Genomic DNA, 16,096 nt, shown 5'->3' with positions numbered 1-16,096 from the left:
TGTCTTAGAGATAGTGGACTCTCCTAGCCGATACAATGTAGTTTATGTCATATGACAAAGGGAATATCAGGATATTCAGCAAATATTTAATCACTGAAAGGAAGAAAATGGAAAGAACCCCTTCACCCAACAATTGTCCTGCATGTCCTATGCAAAACCTTTTTAAAAATTAAATAAGGCTTTGTACCTGCAACTCGGCTACATATTCCTTTCCTTGGTGTCAGTGATTCAGCTCCCTATTTCCATCCCCGAGACCGACAGCATTGGTCAGTTTTACATCAAGATAATAGTGCAGATTGAGACAAAATGCTTTTTAACAACCTTCAAGGGGCTGACAAAGGTATTATATAGTCACAAGAGCAACAGATCACATATTTGCTTGGCTTAGAAAAAGATGATGTTCAGGCTGCTTAAAGAGTATTCGAGGCAACAGCCTTCTAGGCTAGGATGCCTTCCAGACTACCCTACTTCAGGGAAGTGGAAAGATGTCCAGACGACGCTGCAAGGCAGAACTGCACCCCGACCATCTGGGCACAGGCTACAGACACACTTTCTTGAATCAAAGTGGCAAAGTAACAGAAGATCAGGCTTGCTTATAGACGTCATATACTTTTGGGTGAAAAATACCTGCATGTAACAGACTGAAATAAGATACAAGTATGGTTGAGGTAAGGTAGCTACCTACAAACTAGAGAAACAGTACAGACTTTCACATGCTACAGGCTGTTTATTCTCTCCTCATGGAATCCGAGTGGCACTCATCCGCAGAGGTTGTGGGCAAGCGCAACCTTCCACTAATTTTTTCAGATATCATCAAGGACTGTGACAGGCCATGGTAGTGGAGGGGACATAGAGGTGCCTGCAAACTTCTGGAAGCAGAGTCCACCTCTGACATTCTGCCATGGCAGGCTTTAAGCAAGGCAGTTTATATGTGCTTATAATGCAGTCAGTGACCAGTGTTTTTATTAACAAGATTTTCATTTTTCACAAATCTTGGAAATTCAATTATGAAGACTAATAAAAAAAAATAAAAAAAACACTATAAAAATTCAAATTTAACTAGCTTAGCATCAAGTACGTAACTTAGCTATGTATACGTGACTTGCTTGGCTTAGAAGTGAGATGACAACGTGACTTGGAAGTGAGATGACAACAACTGAATGATACATCAGTTATCAATCAAATCTAGAACATCTTAGTTTTAACTATCTGTTAATTGTTTTGCCTTATAATGTTCTTCATGACTATATGCACAGTGCACCTAGAAGATCTTATACATTAAATGAGCAACAGACAGAAGGCAACAATATCCTCCTCTTTCTTAAAAGCCTAATCCCATCAAATGCTAAAACTACCTCCCCAAAGGTGCTGAGTAATTCTTAAAATCTGGATTTATGATGCCATAGAGAACAAGCAAATATCCAAAGAGAAATCTTACAAGCTTGATAACTGCAGTACTTACATGAAAGGGATACGTTATCACAGTATTATATTGTAGTTAATATGAGATAACATAAGCAAAATGAATGACATGTAAAAGTTTAGATTAAGAAGATACAGTGTCACAAAATCAGTTACTGAAGGTAATTATTTCTCTCTGCTACCTTAGCTCAACCAAGGTCTGTATGCACATCATGCTACCGTTTTAATTACTTGATCGAGTCATTTTTCCCTTCAGAAGCGGATGCAGTTTCCAAGAGCCATTCAATATTTTTACTTTGTATCATTCAATGAGTTGCTCTGAGTCTCCCTTGGAGTCTTATTTCACTATTCACCACCACACTCCAACAAGAGAATTATCTTCTCCTGTTTTTCTACTGCCATCATTAATAATGAACTCAAGTCCTTCATAAATAACTAAACCTTCACAAGACCCCTAAGAAATAAAGAAGTCCAAACACATGCCAAGGCATAAATTTTAAGGAGCGCTGTTACCATTAATTTGGGTGCCAAGTTTAGATGGTAGATAAGAGGCCTCAGACATTAACTACACTTCTAAACAAAATCAAGTCACCTACCATGGAAATGAAAACATGAACACTTTTCAATTAAAATTCAAAATTACTGATTCAGAATTACTGACTTTGATAATGTAGTTTTCCCCTGTATATAAATCTGGGGGAAAAGCAAACTAAAAATGAATTTACAGTATTGAAATATCTAATTCATGAGCAGCATCTTTTTTACACACAGTTCTTCGCTACTCAAGATCTTCACTACTCAAGTTAACAGCCTAACTGACATCAGTTTTAAGCATCATTCATTTGACCAAGCAGTTTTAGAGAGAACAGTTTCTCACTGCAATCAAATCAAACACTGAGCACCAAAGAAAACAACAATCTTTTCAGGCTCTAGAAAGGAGCACTCAGTCACAGACTCCTCTGCCACCGCCTCAAACTCGATCTCTTCCCCACCAAGCTCCAGCGGGCCCCTCACTGATGTAAGAAGCCTTCACTTTAGGGAACAACTTTACAAGCCAGGTGGAGACCTTTTTTTACTTTCTTCCCCTCTCTCCACATCCATCCTCCTCCTGGCTTGTGTTTCCTACTGTTCCAATTCCCGTTGAATCCTTGACCCTTTTCAGAAATCACACTCTCCTTACTCCTTACTCTCATTCTTTTCGTGCAGAAAAATAAGCACAGCCCTTTTTTCTGCAGTCCTTTTTACTTTTCTTACATAGAGCAAGAAATGGAAGAAACTAGTTTTCTGCTCTTAAAAGTTAGAATTGCTTAAATTCTGAATGCAGTATCTAGCTAGTCCTTATAATATCTGAGGCATATATGAAACATTACTAGTATTTAGACACCATTGTTTTAAAATTACATAACTGTATAGCTAATATATACTTTCTGATAAAGATTTTGGCTGAACAAATATCTTAAGCAAACTATCTACAGCATGGAGTATACATAAAACTCCTAACACATGTAAAACCTCCCTTGCTTTTCAGCAAGGCCCTACCCACAGTGAGCTGAACACAGCATTTTACATCCTGAAGTTTTAATCACAACAAAGAGGTCAGTGACTTTAGTGGGGTACAAGGGACAGCACTACTGGAAAAGCAAAACTTAAGCAAAAAAAAACAAAAAACAAAACAAAACAAAAAAAATCAAAAACACACAAACAAAAAACCCCAAACAAAACAGGAAAAAAAACCAAAACAAAACCACACACAAAAAGCAAGTAAACTATTAAGGAGGATTAAAAAGGTATGAAAAAATCTTGAGTAGCATGATGAAACCAATGGGAAGGCAGACAACAAAGAAGTAAGAGATTAATAGCCTGGAAAACAAAAGGTTTTCAAAAGCCATTAATATTCCACATTGTAAAAATATACACTCCACAAAAGTTCTTAGATACATTATCAGCTTTGATATTGCAACACTTACCTGAAGCAACAACAGTGCTTGCCCATAATGTATTTTCTATGCTTAGGCTTTCATGAACTGCTGGATCACTGTCCTCCTGTTAAAAATACAAACAGCTAGTAAGTAGATTGACATCACAGACAGTCATACTTAAGAACAACACCAAACCATCTGAATAACTTTCATAGGATGTCTGGTCCTTGTACCAATTACTGCATAATAGTATTAATTGCATGTACTTTATTTGTCTGCATACACACAAAAAAATAACTTTCCAAAAAGTGAAATACTGATTGAAGTTCATATTACTTAAACCAAATTATCTTCAAAGAAGTCAATAGTGTTTTAAAAGGAACATACACTATTCCACAGATGTATCTAACTGCAGAACAGTTTGCTATATCAAGCAAAGTGAGTTATGAACACTAACCACCAAAAATTCATACCATGTTATCTATGACAATTCAAATAATCTGTAATTCATATATTAAATTACAGTTGTCATCATTTTTCAACTCAAGTGACATCATATCAACTATAGGAAATATTTAGACTTTTAAAAATAACTGCACACTTGTCCTTCCACATACTTATAAAATGCATATCCAACTGAAAAATACTTCCAGTAGACAATTGCTTCCATGATTAATATTTAAAACTTTCCTTTTTTTCCTTCCCTCTCTCCTCCCAAGCAATAATGGTCCACAGATTGTAAACAGACTTAATCTCTCATAATCAATTTGAAGCATGCACGGATTTTTTACTCATTAGCAGCTGTGAAATGTGCTGTTTACAACTGAAGGAAACTTTAGGAGGTAGGATAATCAAGCGTATTTGATCAAATTACAGATTGTGCTAAACATTTTGCAGGAAAAATGTTCTGGAAAAATAAATTCTACATAACGTCAATAATCAAAACCTATGCCAGTTTTTCATCTCTACTTTGAAACCACCACCAAGCACAGGATGAGCTACTTAGAAATCTCTGTTCCTAAAAAAGAAAAATCTCAAACTAAGCAGATAAATTTTTGTGTGTACTTCAAAAGATCCCAACATAGCAAGGAAACTACAGCTCTTATTCTCTTAAGTTTAAAAGCCATTGAAAACCATTCTGTCAAAAATAGACGGGAAGAGACTGAGAATATGGAATTAGCTATAAAGGAAAAAAAAATCCACACAAAACCACAACCACAATACAAGTTTTGAATCAAGACTCATACAAGAAATAAATACTCTGTCAAGAATCATCTGTGTTCTATGAGAATAGCCATTGATTTAATTATTTTTTTTTTAATTCTTACCTAAAGAATTAATACTGCAAGAATTATTTGCCATACATCTAACAATTAAAATATATATAGGTTTGAAACAATAGCAACGGCAGGCCCACTGTAATGGAGTAATATGGTAGCACATAGAAATTTTCAGTAGTTGGGAAGCATGATAAAGAGCAGAAGTGAATTCCAAGATGCTGCTACATAACAGAAGTAGTACCTGACAGTGACAGGCCAAGGAATATTCAGCTGTAAAGAACTGAAAATATATCTCTTAGGGTAAAAAAGGTTTAGCATCTATGGCAATATTCAAAATTATTGGCAGTAACAAATAAAGTCTTGATCACTGAAAAATTAAATACAAGAAGAGTATTCAAATATAGCTCAAAAAAGTATCATTTGTGGCAATTATCTATTACCTTTGTAACATTCAAGAACTTCCTTCTGAGATTAGTGCCTTAGAGAGGGTTCATGCATAGCCTAAACTTTTTGATAATTTTTCCTAACTTCATAATGCTTAGATTCCTGGTTTGATTTATGACTGTTCCTTCGTTATTTGGACTATTAATCTGTGATTATTTTGGCCATCTGAAAGCCTAACTAAGCAGTTTATAGACATGTAAGGCTAAGTAGAAATTATCCAAGAATACTAGTTTTTCCAGAGGAATAACAAAACACAAAAATAACACCACTATAAAGAACAAAAATAACACCACTATAAAGAAATCCACTGTTTGCCCAAATTAAGTATGTAGTTCTAAATCCTTTCTCTCTTCCCCTTATTCCAGAGAGTAAATAAATAATAAATGATAAAAATAACTGAAAAATGTTTAAGAAAGGCAACAAGGGTGGTGACCATAGCTTCCATACTAGATATGACTAAATAAACCTGAACTTTTTAATGAGGAACATGACAGACAACTATAAAATTGCCACCTAGAAAGTGAGGACAGATCCTGCTATCTCTTAGCAAAGAAAAAAGAAGTCATAAATAAACCTAGCAAAATTAAAACAACAGGCAATTGCTCTTCATAAAAATATGTCATGAACCAGGTTCAAGGGAGCCTGGGTAAGTTTAAAGAAGGAAAATTCATTGCAGGTTACTTACAGAAACCAGCTCTGACTCAGGAAGTTCCATTACAAGGTACTATACTGAAAAAAATGCTACCAAATAGTCCTGTATCATAGGAGAAAAAAGTTTATTACAGTAGATAAACTAAACTCAAAGGAATCAGTGATCTGAGATTTCTACTGGAAAAAAAAAAAATAAATATACATATATATATATAGAGAGAGAGAGAGAGAGAGATTCCCAAAGTAAATGTAGAGACTTAGTTGACAGCACAGAGTGGTCATATAGGAAAAATTAAAGAAAAAGATTCTAAAGGGAATGATGGAAGAAGGAATCAAATTTAAACAAAAAACAGCAAAGATCAAAAGCAGAAGAGATTATTCCCATGATTCTGTACAGAAGCTGTAAGCAAAAGGGAAATGATACTGGTCATGCCAGTACACATTGATGTAATGCTTTATAGTACTCTTTGGGTTCCAGCTGGTAAAAGCTGGGTTAAGAGGTATGGCTACCTTTTACCCTCTTTCTATAGACATGTTTTTCTCATGCTTTTTCAGAACCGATGAAACAGGTTCCTAATTCATCATGCCTACATCAGACAGAAGAGAAACTCTAGTAGTTGCATCTGTGTAAATCCCTGCTCTGTGTATCACTATTTCAAAATAAGCTCAGCCAAGGCATGGATAATGCCCTGAGAACAAATAAAACCATCTTGCACATTTTCACTGAACACTGATTTGGGTCATCTATTGTTTTTCGGTAGAATGTCTGGAAGTGGGTAGAGAAGGAGAGGAATTAACTTATGCCATTCTTTACAGGCCATACATGATACTTCCTGCATGACCATGCAATGACACACACTCACTTCATGTACTGACTGCACATGAAGCACCACAATTCGTGGAGGACAATGGAAAATGACTCCACATGAAGCTGGCAGACATCAACAGAGTACAGAAGAGCTTTAACTCCTCCTGACACCGTTATGCAGGTATACTGCAAAACAGATCTTCTGTCAGCTACCAGGTTTGGTGTGGATACATTTCTCACAAGGAAGTACTTAAGAGAAGCTGTTCCCTCATAAAAACTCCAGAGCTGTGCATCTAGGGTTCTGTTTTGTTTTATGGTTGTGCACTTTTTGAAATTATCTAAGTTTGTCTTCCACATTGGTAGTACTCTGTCTTCATAATGGGAGAAAAAAGAAAAGAAAAATCAATGTGCTATTACCCTGTCAACCAACCCTTGCAAGAATTCTTTGAACGTCAATGCTCAAGTAGGAAAAATGTATGCATTAGCATCACTAAACGCACTATTTTTTCTTACTTTAACATAAAATAGAAATTACATGCAAACGTAGTAAATAAGTGTCCTAAACCAACATTTTACTATGCAGAAGATACACAGTTTAAAAAAAAAAAACAAAAAACACAAAAACAAAAAACCACACAACAAACTTCTAAAAACATCTGCACCGTAATCCACTGTGAGCCAAATTTGAGGGCACTGCCCTCAAAAGCATGCACACACCAGATCAGTGTAAACTGCCCTTCCACTGAAGTGGTCAAAACAATACATATGCAAACCTGAAAGCATAAATTGCATCATGATTATTTACACATATCATGGATGCTTGAATCATACAGCTCTTACTACATGTGTGAACAGAACCCACAACAGGGAGTAACTGTTTAGTGATGATTTCCCAATGTCTCAATTACACTTACCAGGGTTGCTAAAAGGCTCTAAAGAATTCAATTTATATTTAAAAAAGTACATGCTTAGCTATTGGGACAGGAATAACATGAATTTTACAGATGTTAACAGAAGTTTCATTTGGACAATTGGTCAATAAAAGGTTTAAGTAAACATTGTTGCTTACAGCTTTAGAAGGTGTGGGAAAATGACGTTTGCTTTGTAGGCAGCATGAACTATATAACTGGTATAAATTGGTCTTTGAGAGCCAACAACTGCAATATCACATTCATCAGAGTACTTGGAATTGTGAAGTGGAATTCCAATTACTGAAAAAAATCTATTACCAATTTGAGTCACTTGGGTAAAAAACCCGTCTACCTCAATAGTAATTCATTCTCTCAAATTATTTTAGAAACAAACTATCAAGAGGAATGAGTCTACTAACACTGAGTTTGGCTAAAACAAACAAAACAATCACTATATCTGCTAATATAATTATAGAAATCTGTATAGCGATTAAAAAAAATACTACCAAGTAGGACACTCTGTTTTAAAGCGTTAACTTTAGCAGGCCACCTTTTGAAAATAACAAAGTTGCAGAAGATATGGCACTGTTATTATCTTATTTGGTTTCGGATATAATTACAGCTGGAAAAAAGATTTAATAAAGCACTCATAAGTAGCTTTTAGTTTTACTTTTTGATACAACTGAATTGTGAAAGTAGTAGCTTTCTCTTGAACAGAAATGCTGTAAAAGACAGCACCTTTTAATTGCTCATAAACTAACAGTTGCATTCTCAGGCTACCGTTTATATTCAACATGCCATTTTTTTTGACACATATGAACAACACATTAGATGCCTAGAGAAAAACAATATATAATACTATACAAATTGTTTCACATAAAAATATTATAGCAATGTCAACAAATATGCAGTTATTGGATTCTGGGGTTTTTTGGTTGGTTGGTTTTGCTCTTTTTTTCAGACATACTTTTTGTATTAGCTTTCTGCAACACACGCTTACCAGGATATCTTTTATATGAAGTACTGCCATGGCAGGAACATGGAAAAAAATACTGCTGTAAACTTAAGAAAAGATCTGATACAACATTGACACCACGTATAGGTTTCGCTTACTTTGAGAAAGGGAAGAGAGAAGTAGAACCGTATTTACATACACTACTTACCCGTGTGAAGGTGCCCTCAAAACTGTGAATATCCAGCTGTGGCTTCTGAGCGTAAACATAAGCGTTCATTGAAAAGAGATCCTGTAAAACAGATTAATGTACTCGCTATTATTAAAATTAAATTTGATCACATATTTTTAAGAACTTTTTAGTAGTGAAGACTGCAGTTTATGACCCCCACCACCCTACTCCACGTACATGCAATTTTTACCCAACTAAGAAACATGCTGTTTTTTCAGTACACCTTACTATAAAGAAACCAGATTCAATAATATATTCCAAGTTTGTTGATAGTTCAAATACTAAACTGTTTTACATTACCATGAGTTAGAAATGTCATTTAATTTATTTTCTCTTAGCAGCCCCATTTTAATTTATAATAGTGTAATCTTAAAATGTTTTCCATATATTTTTTTGTTTAAAAATAAAGATTTTGGTTGGTTGGTTTGGTTTTGTTGTTTTGTTTTGTTTTTTAATGAAACTGGAAACAAAATGCTTCTTCAGCAAAGACAAAGCCAACCAAATACAATGAAAAACACTGAAATTGATTCAAGGTCTCTTAAATGCTCAAGCAAATCTGCAGTCAACCCACCAGAAAACACCATCAGCTTCAAGAAAGCCTGGATATATCAACAGGATTACTCAAATGCTTAGAGTCAGGAATATGCTAAACTAGTATGATAAAATTTGGTCTAATATAGATGACACTAGTACTCATGACAGCAAACAACCCGTGAACACTCCTACCCCAAAATTAAGAAGAGACTCTTGGATACTACAGTAACAGGTTCTACAAATAGATGGCAGTATGGTATAAAAAGGGGAAAGGAAAAAAAAACACCAAAACACAACAATCTGATGATTGTTAGATCTTGTGAGCTGTCCCGAGAGGCCAAGAGAGGATCACCTAAAATTCTGAAACAATTATTTAATCAGGAAATGGTTCTGAAACATTCACCTCCTACAGACAGAATACCAGAGACTAATTGGTCATGCATGGACCCACACTCCAATTTCTACTCTGGAGAGGAACAGATGCTTGCTAACAAATTCCAGTTGACCAAAGAATCATAACCTCTGATAGAATGCAGGAGCATCTACCTTCTCCCTATACACAGTGCCTATTTGGGTTACCTCCATCCTTTATTAACTGAATGAATCTTGTAAAAAGGCTGATCAGACACCACTTCTAGGGAGTAGATTACATGGCTACAATACCCTGTTCAAGCTAGCCAGAACGTGCTGTCTTCAAAAGCAGAATTAACTTTACAGCCCCTTTAATAGATGTGTAATGACACATTGGTTCAAACATAGCTATTTTTAAAAGCATACAGTTATGTATTGTTCATAATTTTGAATATAAGAAGAAATAACTACATTTGAATACTACATAATTCGAACATTACAAAAATTAACTAAGGGTGCAATTAACCTGTGTTAACATCTTAAAATCTGACACATTTGTATCCTTTTGTTTCTAAAATAAAATTGCTACAGATTTTTGAATATTATTTTTTTGCTTTTCCAGATCAAAATGGATGTTTTTTAAAAATCTGTTTTATACTTATCAAACATGTTTGACTTCTGTTTCAAAATGTATAGCTCTCTAAGTAATGAATTTGTTTTTCTATTTATAGTCTGCAGACAGGAAATCTCTCACTTCATATCTTGCAAAAACACACAGACTTTCTATTTTGTATGTTTTTAAAAAAATGAATCAAATAGAAACTCTCACAAATTATCTTTTTCTTAAACCATTGGTCTTTCACACAAAGTTCATTCATTGCATTCTTGTTATTCCAACCTACTTTCATCAGGTTCATGAGAAATAATTAATATGAAACTAATACACATGTGGTGTACTATATCTTCATCATTCACTTCTTTCCAATCTGTTATCACCTACAATTTAGCTAATCCAGGCTATTATGTGTTTTATTATGCAAATAAAAATAAAGAGTCTCTCAGTAGTGGAGAGCACAGCAGAAAACCAATACCACACACATACTCATATACACAATAAAAACTGCTAGTGAAATGGGTCAACGAAGAACAACTCTCTTTTCAAAGAATGCCTTAGTGGGAAGCAACATTAGAACAAAAGGAAACAGAAATACCCAGTATATTGGCATTTGTACAGTAACATATTTTCCTGTTTTCTAATCTTTCTGTTGTCTTATACTGTGATGTTCTCCTTTGTTACATTTTAAATGTAAAAATCTCTACCACATTCCTTTGGTGTCTTTTGTTTGATGTTTTAGTTCTCCTTTTGTATTCCTGACTTAACACCTAAGCTTTCATGTGTTCCTTTTTTTTCTTCTTTTGAAATTCAACTCTGAAACAAACTCACTTAACTTTCTGAAAAACTGAGATCTGAACATGCTCTACACATTTGTGGCATTACTCTGGAATACCACGAAGTAGAGCTAGCAGAGTATTCCAAAAGTGCATGTTTTTTTCCTAAGACTAAAAAAAATCTAAGAAAAACCTACACTCAGAGAAATCCTGGATGGTATTTCATCATTGGTATTTCATTCATGAGAAGCTAAAAGAAAAGACATACAAACATATTACATGTGCTCAGTAGCTTTCTAAAGTATTTTTTCATTATTAAGTAAAAGAAAAGGGATACAGACATTTTTCTTCCGTAGTCCAATGCTTTGTACTCCAAATGGACATCATTCCCAGACCAATAAAACACAGCAGCTGACATTTTATAATACAAGGGAAAGACAAATCCAAAGAATTATACATTTATAGGAGACTGATTACATATGAACTGCATTCAACAATAAAGCTTACTATAAGGGTATAAAGATGTTCCTTCACCCAGTAGTAGAAGCTATGCATTTCTCATCTCAATGTCTTCAAAGAAGTGATGGTGAATTTAACAAGGAGACATCAAGATTTCTACACAACACTACACATCAATATAGCTTCTGCTCACTGAGCAAGAAAAATTTAACTGGTTAGGTTATGTCATTGCTTCCCCCTATATAAAAGCAGGGAGACAGGAGATTACCTTAAAGGATTTAACTTTATATATATATATATATATATACGCGCATATATATATTTTTTAAGACAACTATTTTTTACTAATGATTTAACTAATTAGGGACTTGATCTTTGTGAAATTTAGCTTCAGTAAAGAACTATTTTCATACTAAAAGCATTAAACTGCTGGTTTACTGACGCCAATGGTTCTATCGATATGTTCAACAGAAACAGTATTCTGCATCGAAAATTACATGGCTTTTAGGAAACAGTGATAGCAAATTACCTCAGTTATTTTCTTACTCAAGGAAAAATAAACACTCGGGTAGGGGGATTTTAACAGTTATAGATTAAAGAAACTGTATGAGTGAGTTGAATCTCCAGCAATAAAAATCACTTTTATACAATAGTAGATAAGATTTTAAAAAAACTTGATATGCATTTAATTATACTTTAAAATAATCATTCAGAAGAATGCATTTCAGCCTTCTACGCTGAAGGTCAGGAAATGATTTGATGATGGTACAAAAAAGAAAATGTTATCTTTTGCATTTCACAATTTAAAAATCACCATAAAGTTATCAATAACAGAAAAATCTCCTCTATTAGGTCAAGGGCAACATTTGTTCACCTTACTTAAAGATCATTAAAATACATTCTTAATCATAACATGTAGTTCATTACAAATAAAATTGCCTTTGGTTCAATAAAACTAATTAAATGTAAATGGTATTGTTTACTGCTGTATGGATCTTCTGATATAAATCAGCAAGTCTCCATTTATTGAAAATTACAGTGACCTCATTGCTGTTAATAAATTTAGGTGGTCACACAAGCTAGAGAAGAATGCCTCAGAACACACGTATCACCAGAACTGCCCCACCTATAGCTACAAAAGCACAAGAAACCTAATCTAGGTGTCACAATATTTGCAGCTCAGCCATCATTAAATGACTTCTTGAAATTTTAATTTTCTGATCACATTAAGTGCTTCAGAAAGACAATAAAATCTGTACAGATCTTGGTGGTGTCATCTGTTCTTTAAGAAAATCCCTGAAGGTCTGCAGGTTTGTTTATTCTGGGTGTCACAGAGGGTTGGGTTACAGTGCTGCTCTGTTGATGCAGCAGACAGCTCATGCCAACACAAGAAACTTCTCGCCTTTACAGCACATAACTAAAGAAATCAAAATGAGTGACAATTATGGAGAGTATGTTCTGTCAAACACACGATCAAATTGTTTAGAATCTATTTTACGCTGTACTTGCACAATTCTCTTAAATTATTAAAAAATGTGGTTTAATATGTAAATATTAACTGTAAGCATCAGCTTTGAAAGTGTTCCACAAACACATGCAGAAGACACTGTAGCAGGTGTTGCTTTTACGTTTGGAGAGTCCTTGGAATTCAGGAAAAACACTATGGAAATGAACAGACAGCAAGTTGGCTGCAAGGATTTGATCCATTGCAACTAACACCCGTGTAAGGTCTGCCAGCCCAGAGACTGCAAGAGCCAAACGCTGGCCTCAGAGGTGCGGCCGCATCCCCTGCACACCCACAAACTCAACCTGGGAAGCCTCACCCAGTTCTGTAGCCGCCCACGCAAACGTGAATCTCCCATCCCGTTTAAAGGCAGCACTCAAAACACAAGCTCCGTCTCTTGCAAACGGACAAGCCCAACCCAGCTTCGAGTTCTCTCCCTAGTTCTTCGAAGGCACAGAATAAACCGTGCTCTACCCATTTTCTCTACCGTGTCTTTCAACCAATCCCACACTAATTTTGCGAATTATCCGAAAAAACACCCGTGACACGACTGCTCACTCAGACGGGACCTGTCCTCAGCAGGGTGCGAGGGGCGGGGCCCCGCCTTCCCGCCGCTGCGCCGGCGGCCGTCCAGCAGGTGGCAAGCGGGGAGCGCCGCCCGGCCCGGGCGCTCGGCCTGCCCGCTGCTAACCGGTGCGTGCGGTACCGCCCCGTGTACAAGAAAACGGGCACATGAGAAGAATTTCAGTAGTGTACTGCCTATGGAAATGGCGGTGGTGTTTGAGAGTATTACACAGAATGGATACAAACTGGCCCTTAACAGGCGTGAGTGAGCTGGCATTCGGAAAGGTTTATTTTCCAACATTCCTTAAAGCAAAATAGTTTTTGTTAATGGCTTGGTTTAAAAAAAAGAAATGCAAAACATTTAGACAGGTGTTCCCCAAAATGCTGTATTTTCTCCACATCAGTTATTTTGGAGGCAAATACGATGTGGTGCTCACCTTGCACAGCACATAATGCAAACAAAATGACAGGAGGATCACATCCCAGTGATTCCTTTTAGCAGAAGGAAGGATCACGGCCCCATTCTCCTCACATTTTGTAGAGGAAAGGAAACCAAAGCTGATCCCAGAGTGGAGCACAAAGCTCAGTCCTTTGCCAGACTGCTTCAAACCCCAACAAGTTTCTGCAAAAGTAATTTTAAGCCTATCAAAAAGCATATGTCCCTATTACACACTGCAAAAGTTAGTGAGATAATTGCTGTAAAATAGTGATTTTTCAAGCTAGGAACATCAAGCAGAGGGACATTTCACAAAACAACAGATGTTTTCAAATTAATATTTGGAAAGCAAATTGCCTGTTTTTTTTCAGTTTTAATAAAAAGTTTTCATCAGAGGATACAGTAGAAATCTCAAGTGATAAAAAGTCTACTTGAAATGGGTTTCTCAAATGATCCTTTTTAACCAAGTTGCTTCAATTCTTTTCCCCACTGCATGTACAAGAGGGCTTGAATACTGTTTGCTGACAAAAGCACAACTATATTTTTTAAGCATCCCTTTTAAGGTGAGTGTCAGGTTTCAAAGGATGCCAAACACTATCACAGCATGTTTAAAGCATGTATCCTATTTTTACTCTTAACTTTTTTCCAAAACTATTATTTTCACTGTAACTATAACAAAGTAATTCTGCCCACTACATTCTAATTTAACTTAAAAAAAGAGCCATAAGCTGTAAATAAGATAGGTTGCACAATCAGCAACTACAAAAACTAGGCTTATAATAAAATAATTCCATAATACTAGTTTGAAATTCACAGCTTGCTTAGAACTTCATACTAATCTTATGATGTTGTCCAGCCACAGAGTTTCTTTAGATGGCTGATACTCTTATATATTACTGCCATTCCAGAAAAGGTAAAAATGTCTTGGCAGAAGTTAAAGAAGTATCAATGTGCTTCCCACAGGAATGAAAACCACCTTCTGGGATGTGCACTGAGCATTACCTTCTGTGAAGGATGTGGAGATCCCATCAAAAGCGTTTACATTTGGGTGCATTAGGCTACCATTCCCCCAAAATAATTTTAGACAGGGCTTAGGAGTGAAGCCAACATATGACATGACCGTTGCAAATAGTCTAAGACGAGCCAGGAAGGAGCCACTTAAAGTGATGTCATTAAAAAAAAAACACCAAGCATCAATGGTGTGACCCAACCACACAGTACAGAAAACTGGGAGATCACAGAATCACAGAATCGACTGGGTTGGAAAAGACCTCGGAGATCATCGAGTCCAACCCTTGGTCCAACTCTAGTCCGTTTACTAGATCATGGCACTAAGTGCCATGTCCAATCTCAGTTTAAAAACCTCCTCAGTTAAAAAACCCACCACCTCCATGGGCAGGCCATTCCAATGCCTGACCACTCTCTCTGTAAAGAATTTCTTTCTAATATCCAGCCTAAATTTCCCTTGGCAGAGTTTAAGCCCATGCCCCCTTGTCCTATTGCCAACTGCCTGGGAGAAGAGACCAATCCCCACCTGGCTATAACTTCCCTTCAGGTAGTTATAGAGAGTGATGAGGTCACCTCTAAGCCTCCTCTTCTCTAGACTAAACAACCCCAGCTCCCTCAGCCTCTCCCCATAGGTCTTATGTTCAAGTCCCTTCACCAGTCCTGTTGCTCTTCTCTGGACCCGCTCCAGCACTTCAATGTCTTTCCTGAACTGAGGGGCCCAGAACTGAACACAATACTCCAGGTGTGGCCTCACCAATGCAGAGTACAGGGGAAGGATCACTTCCCTTGTCCTGCTGACCACGCTGTTTTTGATATAGGACAGGATACCGTTGGCCTTCTTGGCCACCTGGGCACACTGTTGGCTCATGTTGAGCTTCCTGTCAATTAGTACCCCCAGGTCCCTTTCTGTCTGACTGCTCTCCAGCCACTCTGCGCCCAGCCTGTAGCACTGCAGGGGGTTGTTGTGACCAAAGTGCAGCACCTGGCACTTGGCCTTATTGAACTTCATCCCATTGGAATCATCCCATTTTTCCAGTCTATCCAGATCCCTCTGCAGAGCCCTCCTGCCTTCCAGCAGGTCGACACTCCCTCCCAACTTGGTGTCATCAGCAAATTTGCTGATGATGGTCTCAATCCCCTCATCTAAATCGTCAATAAAGATGGTAAACAGGACTGGACCCAACAGTGACCCCTGGGGAACACCACTAGTGACTGGCCGCCAGCTGGATGCA

At 36.6% G+C, this 16,096-nt stretch overlaps 1 protein-coding gene across 13 annotated transcripts in view; it reads right to left on the bottom strand.

Moving 5' to 3' along the window:
• Positions 1-16,096, bottom strand: part of ATP9B (ATPase phospholipid transporting 9B (putative)) — a 164,539-nt gene that overhangs the window by 79,414 nt on the left and 69,029 nt on the right. For all 13 annotated transcript variants that reach the window (XM_065052257.1, XM_065052250.1, XM_065052248.1 and 10 more), the window contains 2 exons: positions 8,599-8,679; positions 3,390-3,465 (listed from right to left, as the gene is read on the bottom strand). In XM_065052257.1, the coding sequence (XP_064908329.1) occupies positions 3,390-3,465; positions 8,599-8,679 (157 nt within the window). The remainder of the gene's footprint in view (positions 1-3,389; positions 3,466-8,598; positions 8,680-16,096) is intronic.

The sequence above is a fragment of the Columba livia genome, chromosome 2 (assembly GCF_036013475.1).
Source record: "Columba livia isolate bColLiv1 breed racing homer chromosome 2, bColLiv1.pat.W.v2, whole genome shotgun sequence".
In the NCBI taxonomy this organism is placed as follows: Eukaryota; Metazoa; Chordata; class Aves; order Columbiformes; family Columbidae; genus Columba; species Columba livia.
This window is presented reverse-complemented; position numbering and strand designations above follow the sequence as displayed.